The sequence below is a fragment of the Neomonachus schauinslandi genome, chromosome 4 (genome assembly GCF_002201575.2).
Source record: "Neomonachus schauinslandi chromosome 4, ASM220157v2, whole genome shotgun sequence".
In the NCBI taxonomy this organism is placed as follows: Eukaryota; Metazoa; Chordata; class Mammalia; order Carnivora; family Phocidae; genus Neomonachus; species Neomonachus schauinslandi.
In genome coordinates, this window is record NC_058406.1 from 117,770,719 (window position 1) to 117,794,523 (window position 23,805).

The 23,805-nt window shown below is 42.0% G+C and overlaps 1 protein-coding gene across 1 annotated transcript in view; it reads right to left on the bottom strand.

Moving 5' to 3' along the window:
* CA8 (carbonic anhydrase 8) overlaps nt 1-18,010 on the bottom strand; it is a 91,532-nt gene extending 73,522 nt beyond the window's left edge. The window contains exons 1-3 of the mRNA XM_021688351.2: nt 17,642-18,010; nt 16,276-16,467; nt 5,364-5,488 (exon numbers count right to left, since the gene is read on the bottom strand). Of these exons, the coding sequence (XP_021544026.1) occupies nt 5,364-5,488; nt 16,276-16,467; nt 17,642-17,741 (417 nt within the window). The 5' untranslated portion in view covers nt 17,742-18,010. The remainder of the gene's footprint in view (nt 1-5,363; nt 5,489-16,275; nt 16,468-17,641) is intronic.
* Between the last annotated feature and the right edge of the window lie 5,795 nt (nt 18,011-23,805).

Here is a 23,805-nt window from a genome sequence, read left to right on the forward strand (position 1 = left end):
AAACAGCTGGTATGTGGCTCAGTTACCACTGAACCCTTTCAGCAATGGCTGCTCTTTAAATATGCAATATAAAGATAAGCATGTGTCCTACAATATGCTCTTTCTTGGTAGTTCACTCTCCAATTATAAACTTTCAGGCCCGCAGGGCCAGAAAGACAGACCCACCATGCATGATCTCCTGCTGGTCTGTGGGCAGGACCAGTGCCCATCCTGACAAGACTATCATTCATCTTCAGTGAAATGAGAAAATAGAACTAACGTAGTGAGTTTTTTAAAAGCTAGAATCTGTTCAACTTACAGTCTATGTTTATTCTCAGACTGCATCCTTCCTACATTTAGCTGGTAAAGATGTTCTCTCTATAAAATGATAGGGACAGCACAGTTAATATGTTCTTATTTAGAAAAAATAAAACTTGGCCACACTATTGGTTTCCCCCTCCTCTAATTTTTTTTTAAAGACTTATTTATTTATTTATTTATTTATTTATTTGAGAGAAAGAGCAGGGGGAGGGGCAGAGGGCGAGAAACACAAGCAGACTCAGTGCTGAGCACAGAGCCGACGTGGGGCTCGATCTCATGACCCCAAGATCGTGACTTGAGCCAAAATCAAGAGTCAGATGCTTTATTGACTGAGCCACCCAGACTCCCCTAATTTTTTTTTTTAATTTACTGCTCCAGCATAAAATCTAAATGCCTGGGAAGCACTCTTCCACAGAAGTATGAAAGTAGCGATTCATGTGTAAAGATTAATCATAATTTCCAAGAGCTATACAGGCCACAAAGTTAGGCTACCTCGAAGTCACAAAGAAGCTGACAGTCTTCTCAGACAAGAGACAAAATCAGAATATACAGTCTGAAAGTCAAATGTGAACCTCAATACTCAGAAATTCCTCTATCAGTTAGATTTGCAACAAAAATTAACGGGAAAATAAATAATTCCGGTAGTATGGTGGATGCACAGAGCACACCACTGTGAGCAAAATGGCACAATTCATAGAGCATTGAAGTTGGACTTTAAGAGCTATAGTATCTAGTGATGTCCAAAGAAGGTATGAAGCTTCTGCGGCCACCAGAAGGACAAAGACACAAGAACTAAGTTTGACTGGATCTCTTAAATCAGCAACCTTCTATTCCTGTTGCCTTCCTGATTAAATATCATGATGCAAAATATCTGTACACTAAGTAAAAGAATTCTAGCTGGTAGACATGACTCAGACATTTGTAAGAATATAGTTAATACATGCAAGCCCATTAGGTTTTCAGGTAACAGGAAGAAAAATGCAGTACAATTTATTTTTCTCTTGCTAAGGCACTGTCATGTAAGCATAAACCTCGAGTATTAATAATAGAATCCAGGTTTACAAGATGAAAGCATAGTGAGAATGTCAGATGCCGTGGAAGCTCGTGTGTTTCTCAAAACTAAAAACTGCAAGAAGAAAAAACAGAAGTGGCCTGCTTTATCCATCTTGCTTAACGAAAGAGCTGCGGTTTAAATTGTTTAAAGTCACAAACTGTTAATTTTTGGAAATGATGTGGATGCTGGCTACTAGTAGTATCAAAAATATATTCAGGATCGTTTTTGCTGTATTTGTAATTTTAAAAAGTTGAAGGAGGTTGATGAACTACTGTTAGAAGCCATTCCTGTGTTACATGTAACAGACATGGTAATTATTTGTTTATAATGTTTAGTAAGCCATCCATTTAAGTTTAAACAAAATCAATAAAAACGAAGTTATGTTGCGGTGCCGGGGTGGCACAGTCGGTTAAGCAGCTAAGTCTTGGTTTCGGCTCAGGTCCTGTTCTCAGGGATGTGGAATGGAGCACTGCATTGGGCTCTGCGCTCAGTGTGGAGTCTGCTTAAGATTCTCTCTTCCTCTGCCCCTCCCCCCTCAAATAAATAAATAAATCTTTAAAAACAAAAAGGATATACGTACACATATATGATCTGGAAATTAAAGTTAGTCTTAAAATGCAAATAAAATATGGAAAAGGTCTTAAAACTTTTTTTAATCACATACTCAAGAAGGTACCTACCTGATCCCCTCACTCTCCACTATTCTATTGGCAAGGTGGCCCTTGTCTCCAAGGTGGCCCTTGAGGGCAGTTCAGGACCAGGGGACCAATGGCAAGTTACCTACCTATCTCCACGTTAGCCTTCTCATTCCCTCCTGGACTATTCTATGTGACGTCTGTCTCTTCTCTCTTTCAGCACACCATGTGAACCCTCTCTTCCTTAAAACCCAGCTCAGGGGCGCCTGGGTGGCTCAGTCAGTTAAGTGTCCGTTTTCGGCTCAGGTCTTAATCTCGGGGTCCTGGGACCGAGCCCCGCATCAGACTCTGTGCTCAGTGGTGAGTCTGCTTCTCCCTCTCCCTCTGCCCCTCCCCACTGCTCATGCTCTCTCTCGCTCTCTCTCAAATAATAAATAAAATCTTTAAAAGAAATAAAATAAGACCCAGCTCAGTATTCACAGCCTCCATTAAAACAAAGCAAAACAAACTAAACAGAAAACACGTGGCTTGTAGATTCTCCCTCTACTTCTGCACAGCCCCTGCATTTATGCACTCAGTAGGATAGAGCACTAAACAAACACTGGATGATCATACAAGTATTTTCTCTAGGACTGAATCAGGGATAATCTGGGATAACAAAGAATATAAATATTATTCATCACCTATTTTGGAAAAATTACAGCCAGTAATTCCATTATCCTAAATATAAATATTTCTGCAGAAACAAAGCCTATCAGAATTTAATCTTTACTCAAAACAAACCATTACCTGTGTTTAATGGACCAGAGCAGTTAAAATGCCACCAAGTAACAGGACCAGTCTGAACATGTGGTCTGGAAATTCTATTTGACCACAGAGCAAAAAGCACACACCACTGACTCGCTTAATCTAATTAAGCTTTCCCAAGGCTGTAAATTCTGTGTGTAGCAAGCAAAGCCACTAAGTTCTCGTCCAGAAGTTGTTGCCTACCCAATTACTCCCATCTCTCCCTCTCTGAAGATGGGTCAAGAGGAAACGATGAAACAGTCTTTCAAACCCAAAGCAGCCCTGCCCATCAGTGTCCTCCAGCCCCTCACTCTGCCCTCCCCTACCCTGCAGGTTGCACTGTTTTGGACCGCTTTGAGTCCTCTCTCCTCTCTGATGCATCCTGGTGTGCGCTTTTCCTTCTCATGTTGGGTAAGGACAGTGCAGTAACCAGAAGTGACACAGAGACAGGGCAGAATTGTTTTAAGGTAATACAAGTGAAAGGATGTCTGTAGGCACTGAGGAAAAAACGTCTCTAGGATGGTTAACGTATGAAGTCCTGACTGTCCTCATCAAGGCCTTTATCACAATCCGCAATCACATACTCAGGTGCTTCCCAACTTACTGCAACCGATTCCCCTTCCCCTCCCTCCTTAAAACACTTAATATTTCACTTTTAAGACTCGAGTCTTGAGGCACCTGGGTGGTTCAGTGGGTTAAGCGTCTGGGTTAAGGTCATGATCCCAGAGTCCTGGGATCGAGCCCCACAATGGAGAAGCAGGGGAGCCTGCTTCTCCCTCTGCCTCTGCCCCCATTCATGCTCTGTCTCTCTCCCTCTCTCAAATAAATAAATAAAATCTTAAAAAAAAAAAAAGCATTCAAGTCTTTTTTAATGAAAGGGATATCCTGAGATTCCAAAGGCACTTTTTAAAAATTGTAATTAAAGTAATATGGAGAAATACTTCCTCTACCTTGATTCTATGAAGTACATATATCACTTATAGGAATTATACAACAGTGATTTTCAGTCACTGAGGTGGGACTGGACACATTATCTAGCCATGTTCAATTCCATACTTAAGGATACAGGCAGTTGGGAACAATAGAGAACGAAGACCGGCACCCCGGTGGCCCCCAAAATATACTGCTATTTGCCACCGAAGTGCTATTTCCTGGAGAGAACTGTGGGTCCTTACAGGAAGACACATAAACAAGGCCTGGACCAACAGCGACATCGCCTGAAGTTCACCAACACGGACTGTCTCTTGAGTACCCAGCAGTGGATGAATGATGAGTGTAAAGAGAAGAATGCGGGGGCGCCTGAGTGGCTCAGTCATTAAGCATCTGCCTTCAGCTCAGGTCATGATCCCAGGGTCCTGGGATCGAGCCCCGCATCGGGCTCCCTGCTCCATGGGAAGCCTGCTTCTCCCTCTCCCACTCCCCCTGCTTGTGTTCCCTCTCTTGCTATGTCTCTCTCTGTCAAATAAATAAATAAAATCTTTAAAAAAAAAGAGAGAAGAATGGGAGGGAGACTTTTTTTCAGCTTAGTTAACGTGGGCCATTATAACAAACGACCACTGACGGGGTGGCTTACACGGCATTTCTCTCTCACAGTTCTGGAGGTTGAGCGATCCAAGATCAAGAGGCTGGTAGAACTGATGTCTGGTGAGGACCCACTTCCTGGATTGCAGGCAGCCATCTTCTTGTCGTGCCCTCACATGGCAATGAGCAGGGAAGAGCAAGCTCTCTCTGGACTCTTATAAGGACACTAATTCCATTCATGAGGACTCCACCCTGGTGACCTCATCTAACCCTAATTACATCCCAAAGGCCCCACCTCCTAATACCATCATATTCAACATACACCTGGGGGGGGAAGGGGGAGAGGCACCAACACTTTGGCCCGTAACGGGAACCCACAGGATCAGTGAAAGTGTAGACACTGAAGGTTACAATCCATGAGTGCCATGGCACCAATGTGTCAAGTATGCTGGGCACACAGAAGAGGAGCAATTAATTCTGCTTAGGGAAGGGACTCAGAAAAAGTCCCAGGGAAGAAAGGATACTTCAACTAGGTATTGAAGAAAGAGTAGGAACTGACTAAGAAGGTAAGTGGAGAGGGAATTCTTCAGACAAAAGAATGACACCTTAAAAATCTCCTTCTCTCTCTCTCTCTGTAATTGCCTGGGGTGAATAAAACCAACTTACCAATTTTAATCAGAGCTAAACTAGACTTTTGACTAATGTTGAGATTTCTCCAAAAGTTATTGGTTTTCAGTTTATCATCTATTCGTAGCATCTACAAAAATGACCTACTGAATTCGCAGAGGCAGCAGAATTTTTAGAACAGTAACAATACTGAAATGAAACTTAATAGTGTAGTTTACCTTTGTGGCCAATCGCCCGTGTGCATTCTCCAAGCTCACCAAAGTTGATGGGAAGTGTCATTTGCTGCCCAAGCATACATTTCCTTAAGTACTTTGTTATTTTAATATAAATTGATAAAATTTAAATGCTATATACCTACTTCTAAACTCAACCATTCTCAGTAAATCGCTGAATACTTTAATAAACAATAAGATGTTTACAAGATGATTTGTTATTCTTACCTCCATGGGAAAAGCTTTGAAATTAACTGTGTGCTCAGAACCACGCTGGTTTTCTCTCCCCCAATGAAATCTAACTTCATACAGTTCAAATTCATGCCCTTGAGGCAATGGACCTCCTGACAGAACTGAAAAAAGAAAGTAAGTTCTGTTTAAATAACAGAAAACATATTCATCAGTACAGTAGAATACTGTAGAATAAACATGGGGGACGTTTTTTGACAGAAAGCTCTTGTGAGCTCTAAAGATTAAATTCATACAGCCAAAATGAGAAATATATTCTAACTGTGGGAAGCATTCACACTATCACACTGATACAGTAAAGTTCAAAAACTCTGAAATACTTGGTAATATTGCATACCATCAACTTCTTGTGTTTCAGGTAAAGGAGTAGACAAAGAAGACACAGAGGACCTATCTCTCTGAGACTTACACTTAGCACTACTCAGGAGACAAGGACAGGGTTTATGTCCCAGACTGACCAACAATTTGCTATCAACCAATCAATTAATTAAACCTTGTTTACAGATCATCCATCTGTACCATACTTTCAATTTAGAGAATAAGTGTAAGCTAACAAAATTACCCTTGAAAAGAATGTTCACACCAATATGATTTTCCGAAAACAAAATCACACTTATTTACCATTTAGTACCACAGAAATGCAAATGAAATAAAATTATGATAAAATATTAACAATATTTAAAATGTTAACATTTGGGGGGGGAAATGTTAACATTTGTTCTACAGGGCCCTGCCTCTATTTCTTATTTCTGGATAGGACCCAGAACTTTGTCCCAAACAAGAGCACTCTAAAGGATGATGAAAAATACATTTGTGTAAAAGAACCTGCCTTGAGGCAATAAAACATTTTCCTTAGTTAAACACACCCTAATGTCATAGAGAAAAACTTCGTTCGTTACAAATGACCAATTTTGACACAAATGAAGACTGTCTGCATTTTTCCTATAAAAACCGTGAATTCTAGGGGCGCCTGAGTGGCACAGTTGGTTGAGCGTCCAACTCTTGGTTTCGGTTGAGGTCATGATCTCAGGGTCCTGGGGTCCAGCCCCGCGTGGGTTCCCCACTCAGCATGGAGTCTGCTTGAGATTCTCTCTTTCCCTCTCCCTCTGCCCCTCCCGCTCGTGCTGGCTCTCTCTCTTTCTCTAAAATAAATAAATAAAACCTTTAAAAAAAAAAAACCTAATTGGTATCAGCTAAGAATTATAAGTTATTTTTAGTCCAGGAGATGACAAAATTTATCCCCTCCCCCAGGAAGCAGTCTCTGAAAGAGAGGGGCACTCACACTTGGGCTGGCATTGCGGGGGAAGCAGTACGCCCAGAGCTGAGTGCCGCACAAGGGAACGGGCCTGTGTTCAGCCTTACCCTAAACCCTAGAGGACAGGAAAGGGAATTGGTGTGGCAAGATTTATTTGTTTGGCTGGTTCTTCTTCTAATCACTTGTTCCAAGAAGAATTTAAGGCTTCTTACATCAAGTACCTGTCATCCAGCCAGAAGGCATAAATCAGAAAGAGCAAAGGGAAAACGAAGACAGAGACAGAAAACAGATGGAGACGCGAGGCTCTTGCACAAATGAATGCCATGAAGTCCTTACGAAAAGTACCCTATATGTGTGGTTCTATTCTTTCTGCCAGCTCAAAGAAGAAAAAGAGCATCAAGCAGCAGAACACAACTGTAATTTTCCTCTCCAGGGGGAAAGGAAGTGAGACACATGGACGTTAGGATAACACTATCTCACACACGATTTTTAGGTTTTCTTCGTGCTTGGTCTTATTTTAAGTTGTACAACAAATCAGAGGGGTCAGGAGCGCCTGGATGGCGCAGTCGGTTACACATCCAACTCTTGGTTTCAGCTCAGGTCGTTATCTCAGGGTCGTGAGATCGAGCCCCACATCAGGCTCTGTGCTCAGTGCAGAGTCTGCTTGAGATTCTTCCTCTCCCTGCCCCTTCTGCTTAACCCCCCTCTCTCTCTCTCTCTCAGATAAATAAATCTTAAAAAAAAAAAAGAACTAGAGGGGTCAGTCAGTGTCCCCATCCCAATGAACAGGGGAGAAAGTGTGGCTGGGACAGTTCAAGAGTGACCTGCCCTGGGGCACCCAGCTAGCCAGCTCCAGGAGCCTGGAACTCCAATCTTCTGACCCACATCTCACCCTGAGACAGGACAGGGAAATTCAAATCTCTGCGTCTGTGAGCCAGAACTGAAAAAAACAATGAGTTCTTTAAGCCTGGGCTTCTAAACTGCAGTCCCTCCTTTGAGTACTACACCTCATCCTATTTCCCAAAACAATAAAAAAAAAAAAAAAGTGAACACATGGATCACAAAGGTTTACAGATATCCCAAACTGCAGAGCAAGCACACGGCATGTTCTCCAATAACCATCCACACTGTGGATGAAACACTTGTATTTCAACAAGCAATGCCACAGTTTGTAAATAACCTCAAAAAATCACTCCTTTCCCACTGGCTGCCCCATGTTGGTCTTAAGAAAAACCAGGAAGGAAGTCTGGACTGTACCCACTCCCAGAGGTGGAATGTACCCCACCTCCCAAACCAAAAAGAATCCATGGGAAAAAGCTTCTTGTAACATCCCGTGTCACACTCCGGCCTCCACCATCAGAACTCGAAACACTCCCCACACTCCCCTCAGCGGGGCAGCGAGGGCCTGACCTGAGGTGTGGGGGCCAGTTCCCTAACACTCTACTGTCTTTTTTTTTTTAAAGATTTCATTTATTTATTTATTTATTTGAGAGAGAGACAGAGATAGTGAGAGAACAGGAGCAGGCAAAGGGAGAGGGAGAAGCAGGCTTCCCGTGGAGCAGAGGGCCCGATGCGGGGCTCGATCCCAGGACCCCGGGATGATGATCTGAGCCGAAGGCAGACGCTTAACCGACTGAGCCACCCAGGCGCCCCCCTAACACTCTACTTTCAACAGAAGGTGGAAATTGTCTTAGAGGAGGCTTAGCTCCACGTTGCTGAGGAAAAAGAAAGGGCAGCACTGTGAACGGAAGCACATGTGACATGGAAAAGAGGATTTATAAAATCTTTCCCCCAAACCTCTTTGTAGGGCACACGCACAGAAGCGCACCATACTTCTGAGCTGGTATAGAGCCGTCTACCCACACTTTCCTATAGAAACAGAGAAAAGTGACCTTGACAGTGAATTCAGGGCCCCAAAATACAACACCCATCTGATCGATGCCCAGTATTTCTTTCCTAGGAACCAAGCCTTTAGTTTAGAACTTGAAGACAGAGCTGCTATTTTAAAAGCCCTAGAAACTCAAACTGCACCAATTTATGTGTTGACAGGGAGCAGTTCCAGGCCCACAGGGCTTCATTTACTCATCCTTTCAATTAATATTTTTATACCAGGTACCACATTAAATGCTTAAGATATACTGACTTGGCTAAAACGACAACATTCACTAGCCTCATGGATCTTACATTCTATTAGAGTGAAATGAAAATTCGCACGTTTATGAAGATCAATGTTTTGCTGAGTGGTATTTGGTCACCGCCTGGCAGATTTGTTAGCTGTGATGCCATTATGTTCAATAAAATTATAATGAAATAAGACCCTCACGGGTCTTACACTCCACTGGGTTAAAAAATAAACGCAAAGAAGGGAAGCCTTTTGCCCAGGCCTGGTCCCCAGGGAGAGGTGACAAAGACGCCGCTTTCAGCCAGCAATCAAGGCTCCAGGTACCTTTTCCTTTTGCTACAGATGAATAGTCCAAAGTTAAACCACACTAAAATCACATGGGCTGTACAAAGCCATAAAAAATAACAAAATACCGAATTCAGAATTTTATGAGGTGCCAGCTAAAAGCATTACCTGTTCATCCCCCAAGAATGATTGCATTGACAGACTAAAAATAAATAGTACCTCTGTTTTACCCATTTGGCAACATCCTCTTAAAGCCTTATTCTCCCTTTTCACAGCTTATTTTTTTAATAAGAAAACTAGTCATATCAAAAGGGGTGCACTTTTCCTACATTTATGAGCATCAAATTTTGCTGAGTGATACTTTGTCACCATGTGGTAGGTTTATTAGTTGTGATGTCATTGTGTTCAATAAAATTACAGTAAAACAACATGAAACTCCCACTGATGACACGCTGCACTTCCTTAGAATAACACACTGGGGAAAGAATATAAAATAAATTGATGCCATTTCCACTAGCTGCTTTTTCTTTAATGCTCTTTAATAGGCATGGCTGTTATGCTTATACACATAAAAAGAGCTCCTTTCAGAAGCCTCTGCAAAATCTGAGAACCCCATAAAGACATGATATATATGCATTTACCTAAATCTAGCTAAGCTTCCATAAGCCTTTGCCGAAAACAAATTTGCCAGAGAGTTCAAAGGCTGTTGATCAAGGCTTATCCCCCCTCGTCTCATTTGAGTTCAACCCGCATTTAAAGCTGGACTCCATGCCCAGCCCTGTGTTGCCCACCAAGGAGGTAAAAACAAGGACACAGTCTCTGTGCTGGCTGGACATTCTCAGTGCTTAAGAAACTTAATACTGTCATTTAAACGTGAGGAGCAGTAAGGGAAAGTGCGAAGGAACCAGGAGAGCACCAAGCAAGGGCCATGCCAGAACCATGGTGGCATCGGAAGATCAGAGAAGACTTTCCAGAGGAGATCACTAAGCAGTCTGGAAGAGGAAGCTAAGGGAAGTGAGTAAGTACATTCCAAGCAGAGAGAAGGGGCTGAGAAAGGCCTGGGTCTATTTCAGGAGAATAAAAGTAGGCTTCAAGATGCAAGCACCAGGAAGGGACTTGTAGGCTATGCCTAAGAGCTGGGAGTTTATCATGGAGGGAATCACCAACAGCTTTTAAGCAGAGGACTAATATCTTCTACATTTTAAAATGTTATTCCCAGGGGTGCCTGGGTGGCTCAGTTGGTTAAGCCTCTGCCTTTGGCTCAGGTCATGATCCCAGGGTCCTGGGATCAAGCCCCGCATCGGGCTCCCTGCTCAGCTGGGAGACTGCTTCTACCTCTCCTGTTCCCTCTGCTTGTGCTCTCTCTCTCTCTCTCTGTCAAATAAATAAATAAATAATCTTTAAAAAATAAAAAAATAAAGTGTTATTCCCACACCTTCATGGACAGTGGACCAGCAAAGCGCAAGCCTAACTAGTAGGCTGTCATAACCCAAGCACAGATGGTAAGGTCCGGAGACAGAGTCCACCAGAGCCGTATCTCCAACATGGAGGGAAACTGTTAATGGTCCCTGATGCGTCCCTCAAACATCCCTAAAGACCCAAACAGTTCATTCTCGATGGGTCTAAAGATTTTATAACATCAGTTTAACTTCTAAGGAATCCAAAATGTATTCACAAAACGTTCCAAAAATAGTATAAATTAGTTCTTCTAAAAAGCATTTGAAATCTTAAAAGCAAAAAATCAATTCTTTTACTCCCTTTAGCTTCTAACCTACAGTTTCATTTCATATTAAAGAACGAATATTGTCAGCTCTTAAGAGTGGGGATAACATGGGCAGTATGGGGAGGAGGCCAGTTAGCCCGGGTCTGCATAAGCAAAGGGAAGCAGATTAAGGCAACTGTCCAGGTAATGCAAGACCCCCAAAGTTAGCTAATAATAAGGACAATCATAAAGAAATTCAACCCTGACATCTCATGTAAGTAAACAATACAGAGCCACTTCCTAAGTGAAAACAATTTTAAGGTATTTTTGACAACTTCATCTTTAAATCAGCAAGGCACTACAAAAAAGTTGTCGTTTTTGAAAAAAAAAAAAAGTATGATTAATAATAAAAGTAATCCAGCCTAAATTTAATATTGAGAATTAGAAAAGACCCAGAAGTAAACTGTCTAATTAGGGTTTCTATAGTAAGTTACAGCGAAGGGCACAAATGACCTATCCTGATTAGCAATTTCTCCCACACCGATGACCCATTAAAAATGTCATTACCCTTAACACAACTTGTCATGAAATGGAATGACATTCTATTGCAGAAGCTTGGCCAGTCTCACACTTTCTCATGACTTGAGCAAGTATCCAACCACTCAGGCTAGAAATCTATAGTTATATTTTTATACTTAAGCTACTCTTTATGCCGCTGTATCACGTCTGATTTTCAATCGTGTACACTAAACGTGGCAATTCCTGTGTTACACTGATTCAGGGGTCCGACAGAGAGATTAAATGACAGATGCGGCAGCCTGAATAACGTTCTCCGTACTCCAGGAGATCACAGGACCCAGAATGTGAAGCTCGGCTCAACTCCACGTTAAGAGGCACTCTGTCACCTTGAAAGATGCTGAGAGCAGAGGGCGAAGCACAGTGACGGGCACCCAAAGCGTGGTCCAGTCCCAGGGGCTCCTCCCCAGCGCATCCTTCCAACGGGTCCCTCCTCACCCGTTCCACCTGGCCGAACACTGACTTCCTGTGGATGGCATCTCAGAAATCTCCCCGTGTCATCCCTGATTTTCCACTAGCACGGCCAACACAGCCGCGTCCCCTCTCTCCCAGATCCCGTCTTACTCACTATGGCCCGGTGAATGTTCCTAAAACAACATATTTTACAGGAAAAAAAAAAAAGGTTATACTCTTGAGACTTGATTCAAGATCCCTCATGAGTTTGCTCCAACACAGCCTCTCGATGTATATATTAATCTCATTTACCATGAATCAATCTTCTCTTCCAGATACACTTCAGATTCACTTTTCCTCATCCAACGTCGAGACCTTCAAATCTCTATGTCTTTTCTGCTTGTTGCCCTCTCTTCCCATATAGTCCAATCTTCCCCATCCAAATGCTCTTCACTCTTCAGTGATCACTGCAAATGCTACTTCCTCTGCCCATCCTCCCCTAATAATGGCAGCCCAAAATCATCTCTTCCTATACATCTATCTTTCATAATCCACCACTGTAATCTTCTTGAGGGCAGGTTGGGGGCTTGATTTCTATTTACCTGATCCAAAGCAGGTAGGTAAAACAAAGATTATGTCTTTGCAAGCCAGAGAAAACCAGTAAAAGAAGCCAATGCAAATTGCTAAGTGGAAGAAGTCAATGTATGCTTCCAACTATAAGACATTCTGAAAAATGCAGAACTATGGTGATGGTAAAAAGATCAGTGATTGCCAGGAGCTGGAGAGAGAAAGGAAAGAGTAGGAAGAGCACAGAGGAGTTTTAAGATGATGAAACTATTCTGTAGGACAGTATAATGGTGGAGACATGCCATTATACATTTGTGGAAGTCCACAGAATGTACAACACCAGGAGTGAACCCTGATGTAAACTGTAAGTTTTAGGTGATAATGATATGTCAACACAGGTTCATCAACTGTAACAAATGTGCCACTCTGGCTCGACTCTTTTGCCTGTGGGTCAACAACCAGAATGCTGACAGTCAGGTGTGAGCCCCCATATCCCTTTCTCCAGAAAAATGGGTAACATGGCCTACAGACGTTCCTTCTACAACATGGCCAGATCCTTACATGATCACATTACTGTGATATCCACCAGATCACAATCCCTGCCCATGTGCACAGAGCTTCTAATCCAATTTTTAGACTCATTCTTAAATATGAACAAAGAGCCAAAGATAACTAAACATTTGAGAAGAACTCCCATCTTAAAGAGAGAGACCAAACAAATAGAAGAACCCAGAATAAATAGAGACATAGAACAGAAAAAAAAAAAGCAATATAGAAAACAATGGAAAAAGAGTCTGCATTTATAAAATAAATAGCAGAAGCTGTACTTGAACAACTAAGAAAAATCATAGAAGAAGCACAGCTTTTTTAGAAGTAAAAAACATAAGAGCATGAAATAAAAGTTTAATAGAAAGACCAAAAGAGGGGCGCCTGGGTGGCTCCGTTGTTAAGTGTCTGCCTTCAGCTCAGGTCATGATCCCATGGTCCTGGGATCAAGCCCCGCATCGGGCTCCCTGCTCAGCGGGAAGTCTGCTTCTCCCTCTCCCACTCCCCCTGCTTGTGTTCCCTCTCTCGCTGTCTCTCTCTCTCTCTGTCAAATAAATAAAAATCTTAAAAAAAAAAAAAAAAAAAAAGACTAAAAGATGTAAGTTGAGGAAATCTACCAGGAAGTAGAACAAAAAGACAAAAACAGAGGAGTTATGAAAGAATAAAGGAAAAACAGAGAACTTACCAATTACATAATGTAAGAAAATTTCTAAGAAATGGAAGACACAGTTATCCTGATCAAAAGGCCCACCAAGCACCCAGCACAGAGACACACAGGTATCCAAACATTAGCCCTCACATGCCCTTCTTCTCAGGAAGTTACTGGAAGATGGACTATAGGAGGGAATAAACCAAGAAACCCCCTGAAATGAGGGATCAACTTCGAAAGTGGCTGCCCAACATTCAGGAAGCATGGTATTGGACACGGGAGATAAGCAGAGGGACCTCCTAGGCATAAGGTCCAGGGCGCTGCAAGTGATGGCTAGAGGGCAGGCCTAGAGATCAAGCAATCCAGAGGGGCAGAAGAAGGGAGAGGCCTCCAAGGGGAGCTGGGAAGGACCAAAGGAAGGAAGGGAGGGACTTCTCAGTGTAGCTGTGCCATCTGTCAGAGTCTGGAAATAAAATCATGATAGATAAAATAAGAAAATAAATAAACAAGACTGCATTAACTCCAGGGGAGAAAAACTCCACACTGTTCAATAAAGGAAAGAGAATATAGCCTCAGCTGGAAACAACAGCTACACGGTCATGGTGATAAAAATACTGAGAATTTAGAGAAAAACTGTAACTTAAGTATACAGGGACAACAGAGGGGCAAACCATGATGGCGGAGGGTAGTAAGAGAACCAGCCTCATTCCCATAGCAGGGAGTTCACAGATATCTTAAATGTCAAAGCAGGACGGTATGAACCTATCCATAAGGGATGGAGACAGGAGAAGTAGCTAAGAATTCAACGTGGTTGTCACCAGGGCAGAAAGTTTTAGCTGGGGCCTGGGGGGTAGGGTCTCATCAGGGGCAGAGAGAAACAACATATAGCACAAGTCAACTATTTAAATTATGTGTATATCCTATTTTGATAAAGATAATCCTTGAATTAAATAAATGAAGGATGGGGTGTTCGGGGCTTGCAGACTACTCCTTTGAAAAGCTTAAATATCCTAGGAAAATAAATGGTCCACACATGGTATTTTTTTGTCCCTTCTTTTTTAAGTTTGAGAAATATGGAAAAGGCAGAAACAATGAAGAAGACATTATTCCAGCAGCAGAAAGGAGACAGGGCATCTAAAGGTGCAAGCTCTCCAAGGAGGCAGGAGTAAGGGGTCTGGAACATGTGTATCCAAATTAGGCTGGGACAGAGAGCTCTCCCCTGCTGGTCAGGGGTGGAGGATGGAGGGGACTGGACTGCAAGGGAAAAACCTTGTGGTTAGAGAGTCGAGGCACTGCTTGATAGTCTCTGTTTTGGGAATGAGTGAAGGGGCCAAGGAAAATCGTGAATGTTTGAGAAGGTACCAGAAAGAAATGTTAAATTCAATTTGATCAAGTAAACTGGATCTTAGAGCAGAGAGTATGTGTACTCAGTCATTCCTCCATGCTTCCATATTTCATAACTCTTCCATAACATCTTTATACTAATACTTTAAAGGACTCTCTTTTCACTAAACTATGAATCCTCGAGAATGATCTTATGCCTTTGTCTATGCATACAGACTCACCGCAGTGCCTGATGTGAAATGCATTTTTGTTCTATAGATATATAAATGTTTATTTCCAAAAATACAAAGGCATGTCAACACACCAACACACATTTATTACATTAATATGCTTTTTATAAACCAAGACAGTCAGCATTTAATAATTTTACTATAGTTTAAAAATAATACCTAATGTCCCTCATGGATAGCCCCCCCCCCCAAAAAATCTTATTTAAGTTCAAATTTACATCTGAAGCTGTCTCTCTTTGACTACATATAATAACACCTAGGATCTGTTTGGGATGATGCCCATACCTTAACCCAACTGAGAACATCAGGGAAGACTACATGAATCTATGACTAACTAGCTCGTAGATTCTAAATTAAAGCTCAGGAACATTCACAATGAGTTTTAAAACAAAAATTCCATAGTTGAAAATCAATGCCTGCCCTGTCAAATAATAAACCTGAAGAGTTTATGGTTTGAAATATCAAAGTATTGATTCAGAATTAATTTTGAGTACAGGTGATCTCTGTTCATTAGTACTTCCTAATATTTCAACATACTCTAACTTTATATTCCTTCCAAGAGAGAAATCCAACTATTCACTAAGAAAAGCATAATATAATGCTAATTTTTAAAAAATTCTTTCTTCTCCCCTACATTTAAGCCAATTTCCTTGATAATTTCCAACACCTTTTCCATAAAACATTTCAAATCCATCTCAAACTGGTTCAAAGGGGAGAGGAAGAGCTAAAAATAAATACAAACAAGAGTTGTGTTGGCTATTTAAATCTTTTACTAAGGTTAGAGAATGTTTTTGATTGCTATTAAAATCCTTGCCACGTTAATATAGTAGAGAAAATTAATTTGAGAAGTCTATCTCGAATGCCAGATTGTCAATAAATCCTAATCTTTAGTTTTACAAAGCAGTGAAACAGAGAATTTTAATTTTCTAAATGAATTAAGCTAATGAACAATTTAGGACAAAATGCAGATTAGTACACCTGCATATACTTTTCCTTAAATCTCACAAAGTTTAAGTTGATCAACTAAGGTTGTTCCAGGAATCATATAACACAACCAAACTACCACCTCCATAATTTCATCCTTTTATCCTTTCAAAAACGTTTTAGAAATGCATTTTATAGTATACTAAGCTATCCTGATAATGGTAGTATGTTAATTCTACCTTTAACTCCATGAGAACTTCTAATTTACAAAGGCATGCAAAAGCATCTTCTAATATACCTGATTTTGACTTCAGGATAACCTGAATGGTATGTCCATCATTGGTGACTTCGCAGTCTCGGCAGACCACATAATTTGGGGAGAGGCGGACATCCAGCAGTGAGGGGTCATATCTAGCTTCTCTTGAGTTTAAGTTAATGGGAGACTGGTATTCCCCATTAGCATCAGGAAACACCAAGCCCCACTCAACACCTAAGCACAAAATAAAGCAAATTTAGAATAGGTTAAAAGAAAGTTCCAACAAAATTTAACATGTAAAAGCTACTTTAGACACTGTTTATGATCCTTGACATTATTAAGGTTATGACTATTCTTTCTTTACAGATGAAGTATGGTAAATGTGTATGAATTTCTGCATTCATATTTTCAATGATATAATGCTATCAAATACCACACACAAAGTATTGTACTAACAAAATATTCTATTTGTCTTTGTCCACATAGATGTAATAATACGTGATTCTAGGAAATTTAGGTCATCTTTAAGTGACTGAAAAAGAATCAATAGTTCCACAAAAATTTCCTCTGCTCATCAGTTCAATTACATGCAGTACTTGAGAAATACCTGAAACTCTGAACTTGCTTGATGAGAGCCAAAAACCATAAATCTGATGCTAGTGAATAACCACCTCTTATCAGAAATGCAAATACAGCAATTTTGAAGTGGGCATATGCATATATACGCACACCGATATAATCATACAGTATATACATATATTCTCTTAGCATATTTTATAAAATTATAAATTCCCCATTTGTTTCGACATCAGAACCAGTGGTCAATTAGGAGCACCACTGGTCTATTACGAGTCCTACATCTTCCGCGATAAATGGAGCAAACAAAACTTTTTAAAAGTCAACCCCCTTCCGACCAAGCCCACTGATTCAGCTTGAAATTTGGGGCTTCTTTGGAGTTGAACACTGTTAGGACCCTTCATGCAAAGAGTAGTGGCAAGAATGCTTTCCCCCAGCAGGGTCCGCACAGCAAGCAAGAAACGAATAGTTTCGGTAACACTGTGTACCTAAGGTGCTGAGTAACACAGCTCTTCGCGGGCACTCAGTACACACAAGGGTTCCAGGCGCAGCGTAAGGCCGGCCCTCCGGATGGCCGCAGGTGCCAACTGTTGCGCGGCAGCACCGCCCGGCTCCCCGACGCGAACGCAGGTGGCGGGCACGCCCGCTCTGCCTGCGGCCGCTTCGGCCCCAAATCGGGCCTGGGGAGCGGGAAAGCGACAGAGACGCACGTGGGAAAGAGGAGACGCGGCGGTGCTGGGAGCGCGCGAGAGCTGCAGAGACTCGGCGCTCGGCGGGACGCACACGCGGGGCTCGGGACCCCGGACTCCCCACCCGACTCGCGGCCGGTTACCTTCTTCGTATCCCCACTCCACCCCCTCCTCCTCTTCCTCTTCATCCTCTTCCTTCTCCGGGAAGGCGACGGAATCTTCGATGAAGCTCAGGTCAGCCATGGGAAAGGCCGTGGGTCCCCTCGGCGCTCTCGCCCGAGGTGCCTGCGCGGCAGCAGGGAAGCGGGCAGGAGTGGGAGTGTGAGCGCGTGGGAGTGTGAGGCCGAGCGAGAGCGCGTGGGGGTGCGAGTCCGCGAGTGTGTGAGTGTCAGCGCGCGCGTGTGGGTGTGAGCGCGCGAGCGGGCGCGAGGCGGGAGCGAGGCGGGAGCGGGCTGGGCCGGAGATTTCGCGCGGCCGGGGCGGGGAGCGCGCGTCTCGAGTCCCGGCGGAGCGCGAGGGGAACCGCAGCTCCAGGAGCTGCAGCGGGCGGATTATAAACACGACCGGGGCGTGTCTGGCACGGGAGGATCCGCCCCCTTCGCTCGGTGGCCCCGGCGCCGGCGGCTGGACAGCAGGGAAAGGGCCTGGGGCTACCGGCCCCACAGGGGAAACTGCGGAAGCCCGGTCGCCCTACCTGCGGGGTTGGCTCCCCACTCCCGGCTCTCCCACGCTTACCTTCCAGAAGCCTGCGAATCGCCCAAGGACCCGTGTGTGCAGGCCCTAGACGCGGGGCTTTCTACCTTATTAACTTTCGGCTTTCCTACAGGAAGTACCCAAAAAAAAAAGTGGAGGGGTGGGTCGGGAAGGAGAGAGATTAATTGCCATGGGTAAGAGAAAAGAGAGGGCTGGGAAGACCCTGTAAGAAGTTTCCCACTCTGAATTTTTATTATTGGCTATTTACTTTATCCTTCGTCCTTAAAGGACGGTGGAAAGGAGAATGGAAAAATTTCCAAGAAACTTGTAGTTCTTAAAACATGTAAGACAAAATTGTTTTAATCCAGAGGAGTGGATATAATTTGGAGATTTTTTTTCCCTAAAAGAAATTATCTCAAAAGCAAGAGTACTGACAAGCAATAAAGAAAGGGTGTTTGGTATTAGTTTCAGAGTCTGGGGTGCTGTTGCAAGTACAGCTTGCTGTGTACACAGCTCCCAAACGCCTCGTGAAATCGTGTAAATAATGAAATGCACACATTGCATAACAAACAGGAACCTTCCTGATCCTAAGAGGTCGCACTGTTACCTCTTAAACGGACTTCCCAATGACTTAATCCCTTAACCCCCGTGTTTCAATGCGTTTTAAAAGCCCCAGCTAATAACCCCTGATCGGGTTAACTCCATATTTTTAGAAGCTCAGATTTGGACCTTAAGCAGAATTTGTTTTTTGGGGTGTTTTTTTTTTAACTTTTTTTTATGTTATGTTAATCACCATACATTACATCATTAGTTTTTGATGTACTGTTCCGTGATTCATCGTTTGCGTATAACACCCAGTGCTCCATTCAGTACGTGCCCTCTTTAATACCCATCACCAGGCCAACCCATCCCCCACCCCCTTCCCCTCTGGAACCCTCAGTTTATTTCTCAGTCCATAGTCTCTCATGGTTCGTCTCCCCCTCCGATTTCCCCTTCATTTTTCCCTTCCTGCTATCTTCTTTTTTTTTTTTTTTTCTTAACATATAATGTATTCTTTGTTTCAGAGGTACAGGTCTGTGATTCAACAAAGCAGAGTTTGTTTTTATATGCTCTGTGCACGCACCAAAACGTCTGTTAGCAGTTTGAATAGCCGGTTCTTAAATCATCCCATCTTGGGCGCCTGGGTGGGTCAGTCGTTAAGCGTCTGCCTTCGGCTCAGGTCATATCCCAGGGTCCTGGGATCGAGGCCCACATCGTTAATAAAAAAATCATCCCATCTTTATGAATGCTTAATTCCTCACAGGATGGAGATGCTCCTCCTGGGGATTTTTAGGTTCTGTAGGATGGAGATGCTCCTCCTGGGGATTTTTAGGTTCTGTGCTCCTAGCATTCAGTGCCTGCTCAGCCCTCCACTTTTTTTTTTTTAAAGATTTTATTTATTTATTTGACAGAGAGAGAGAGAGAGAGCAGGAACACAAGCAGGGGGAGTGGGAAAGGGAGAAGCAGGCTTCCCGAGGAGCAGGGAGCCCGACGCGGGGCCCGATCCCACGACGCTGGGATCATGACCTGAGCCGAAGGCAGGCGCTTAAGGACTGAGCCACCCAGGCGCCCCAGCCCTTCACTTTTTAAAAAAGCCACTTAACAGGTTATTAGAAATTACTCCAGAAGGTGGATTGGGATTGGCGGGGGACCCTCAAATCAATCAATTCTGACACTTCCTGGAACAATTACCTAAAGAGGTGAAACTATTGGTCAGCTTTAGCTTTGAGGATTCCAAGCACTCGTAAAAAAAAAAAAAAAAAAAAAAAAAAAATCCCCCTTAACAAAAAGACTAAAAAGTCTACCATTATGAGGACTTGAGCCACAGTCTAAGAGACATGAAATTCATTCTTCATTCACTGCCTTTAGGGTGTTCTTTAGTGGATAGCCTCTCTCCTCTGCTCTTCTAATAAGCCTGAGACTGACAGAAGTATAAGTCTACCCTATAGTTTTTAAAAATAATAAGCACTACCGAAGTATTAACCATTTTCACTCAAGTTCTTCTAAAAGGAATGTTTCATTTATCTTTCCATTGTTGAAAACTTTTTCACAATCTTGAAATTTTCATTGAGGTTCCTTTCTAGAAGTATATTCACACATTAATCAAATGCTGCAGCTAATGCAACCTGTAGAAAATAATAAAATCATTTTGCCACCCTGAGCTCATCAGTAATGTCCATACCCCTTGGCCCAAGCGTGCATAGATGCCAAACTGTAACTGTTGTGTGACCACCAGTTTCATTTAAAGTATCACATGAATTATAGAGATGTTTACCAAACCAGAGGACAACAAAATCACCATGGAAAAAACTCCATGTTCCATGAGTAAATGGTGTGCCATATTTACTGCAGACAGCCTGAAAGATTGAATTACCAATATTGAATTTTGTAGCTAATAGACCATCTTGTATATAGTCAACAATATATCACTATTCATAAATGCAGTTAACCACTAGACAAACATATGTTTACCCATACTTGTTCTTTCTAAATTATTCAACATCATGTGTATAATGTAGCTCCCCACTGCAAGCCTAGGATACCCTACCCAGCAACATATGAACCATTCTACTGTGCATCCAAGTATTCAATTAACAGCCTTAATTGCTTTGAGACTGTGTGCTTTAGATTTCTGCTAATTAACAGCACCTTAAGACCTTCTCTTCTCAGGTCCCTGTACTATATTATCGCTAAAGATGGAATTTCTATTTCTAGTTATTATAAGGTATCTGTCACCATAAAACCTAAACACACAGATGGAAGATATAGGCCAATTCTTTGATTTATAAACTAGAACAAGCACACCTAAATCTAATATCAGAGAATCTAAAAATATTCATGCTCTCTATTATGAACATAAGTACTCCACATATCCCCATATGTAATTTTAAAAATATTTCAACCTAATATCATATTTGATTCCTTAAATTAACTTTCTATTGCTCGCTTTTAGTGTTTGCATAACTGAGGTCAAACCACATCAGTAGAACAATTTGTTAAAACTAAGACCTATATAACAAATTACTATTTGATACCAAGAAAATAGAAATACCTAAAAAGGGACAAACTGATCTAGATGCCACAGGGACAAAGAGACACTAAGATTGCTTCACAGCACTCCTGACTTACACACCCCTCTCCTCTCAATCTTTTCCTATCCTTTGCCTACCTTATCAGAGCTTTCTTCTTGTGTTGGTGAGTTTCAGCCCTACAGTCGTCACGAACAATTATTACTTAATTCTTATGTGCATCTTATGCTCTGGGAGCACCTCAAGGACAGAGCTAACATATGTATGTCAAAATGGCTTCTAACTAGATTGTAAATTTCTGAATTTCAACAATGAATTGTGTTCCTTCATGTGCACTGCTCTGCATTGTGCACTGTGGGAGACCCCAAAATGAATTAACACTCCTTCTGCCAGTAAGGAATTCATAGTTCTCTTGGGATTGGGGGGGGGGCAGGGGGAGTCAATAATTAACTATAATAAAGGCAATATATTTAATAGAGATGCAAGCACCATTACATCTGAGGAAGATGCAATTCATACAGATGGGAATGACTGAGCAAAGTTTCTTAGAGAAGATGGCTTTTAAGGCAAATGCAAAAGGATGAGTAGGATTTAGAGGACAGTGAGTGAGCAAACAGCATTTCAAGCACAAGTAATGATGCCAAATCATGGAAGTCCTGATTGTGGATCCGTTTCTCCATGAAGTACCGCCGTGACCTGCCAAAACCAATCTAGATTACTCAAAAAAAGTGTGCTTCAATGGGATTATGTCTGAAGAAAGATTTCTTTGGTTTAGTTTGTTAGTCTGATTTTTGTTTGGTCAGTAAAGACATTTTTAACCTTAAAAACAAAGCAGTCACCTATTTTACCAGCAAAAATAGATTTATTTAGGAATATCAGAGAATTGCAATGGCAAAACCATAGGCAAGTCCAACAAATAAAGGAAAGGGATATTACTTTATGGAGAAGAAGGAGAGGTTGGAAGGGGTTGTTTTGAATGAAAGCCCATAGGAGAAAAGCAAGAGTTAAAGGTGATAATGGTTTCTTACTGGCTGAGTTGCAGGGATGGTTCATTTCTTGTAAGAGATATATAATGGACATCATTCCCTATTGGGGCCTGTAACTGATGATTTTTTCCTGTTGACAATTCTTCTATTCAAGTCTGTAATTGACAATTCTTCCTATACTAGACATTTGAGAAATAAAGCTCCCCCTTTCTGTGCTCCCCCTCTGGCCTCCCAACTCCATTTTAGTGAGGCTTCCCTTTATTAAATTTCACATCAAAATTTTCCTCCTTATGTATATTTTGATTTCTGAAGCTTTCAAGCTTTGCTTATAAGGCAAGAAGTTCTGATTCTTTCATATTTTTTCTTATCAGATTAATCTATTTTGCTTGCTTACAGCTTTGTTTATGAACCTACTTTGGTTTGGTCTCTTCTCGATCTTTGTCTTCCAAACATCAGTTTTTAGTCTTCAGGCTTGGTGTAGCTGTGGCAGATTGTTTTATTGTTTCTGTCATTCGCTGCCCCTCTCCATGAGATTATACTTCACTGACTGACCATAGAACCTGCTTTGACCAATTGAATATGGGTAGATATGCACATGCCACTTCCAATAGAAGCCTTAAGGAGTTGTCATGTGGTTCCACCTCCTATTTGTCCATCTGTCCCCAAATTATCCAAGAAAGGCACTGCTTCTTCAGTCACTCTGGATCCTGGCATGAAGAAGACCCATAGATCAGAGCCACAGGCAACCAGAAGTTGACATGTAATGTCAGTGAGAAGTAAACCTTTGTTTTAAAAGCCACTGAAATCTGGGGATAATCTGTTACAGCAGCATAACCGAGCACAATCTAGCTGTTACAGTAGCCCATCGGGTAAAGGTGAGTCCAAGGATAATTTTCCTTTCCTCAAATGCTTTTTTCATCTTTTTCTTCAGCGTAAAAGTACCTCTCTGGCCTGCAAGGAAACTGAACAGTCTCAAGCTGTGCCCTTATCCCACCTTGCAAAGGTCTTAGAAGCCCTGGCCCTAAGTAGGATCCTCATAATCTTACCACACAGTGAGAAAGCCCTTATCCATCAGAAATCCCCATCCACTCTAAGTAAACATAGGCTATAACTTCTGAGGTCATACCACTTATGCGTGGGACCCCACATCTAGCACCAAAATGACAAAGGCTGCAATTGGGATGTGAGATCATTATAGTGATGCTTCTCGAATCTACCTGTATTAGAAAGCAAAACTTTTTTTAGGGAACCTTCCTAGTATTCTGCCAAATGAAACTCCCACTCAAGTGGTTAGAGTGCTTCCATATACCATGTACAGATCTCTAGCCCTGAAATTATGATTGTGTTTAAAATATGTACTTTATAGCCATCTCCTCCTCCAATCAACAATGAGCCCCCAAGAGCAAAAGATTCATCTTATTCCTCTTTGTAGTCCCCACATGGTAGGGACCTAGGAATTTATTTCCCTGTGCCAGCAACCATATGGTGACCTGATTAGCCTTTATAAGTATATTAGTGCAATAAAAATTATGATTACCAAGGTAGAAGCTTTCAGAGTGC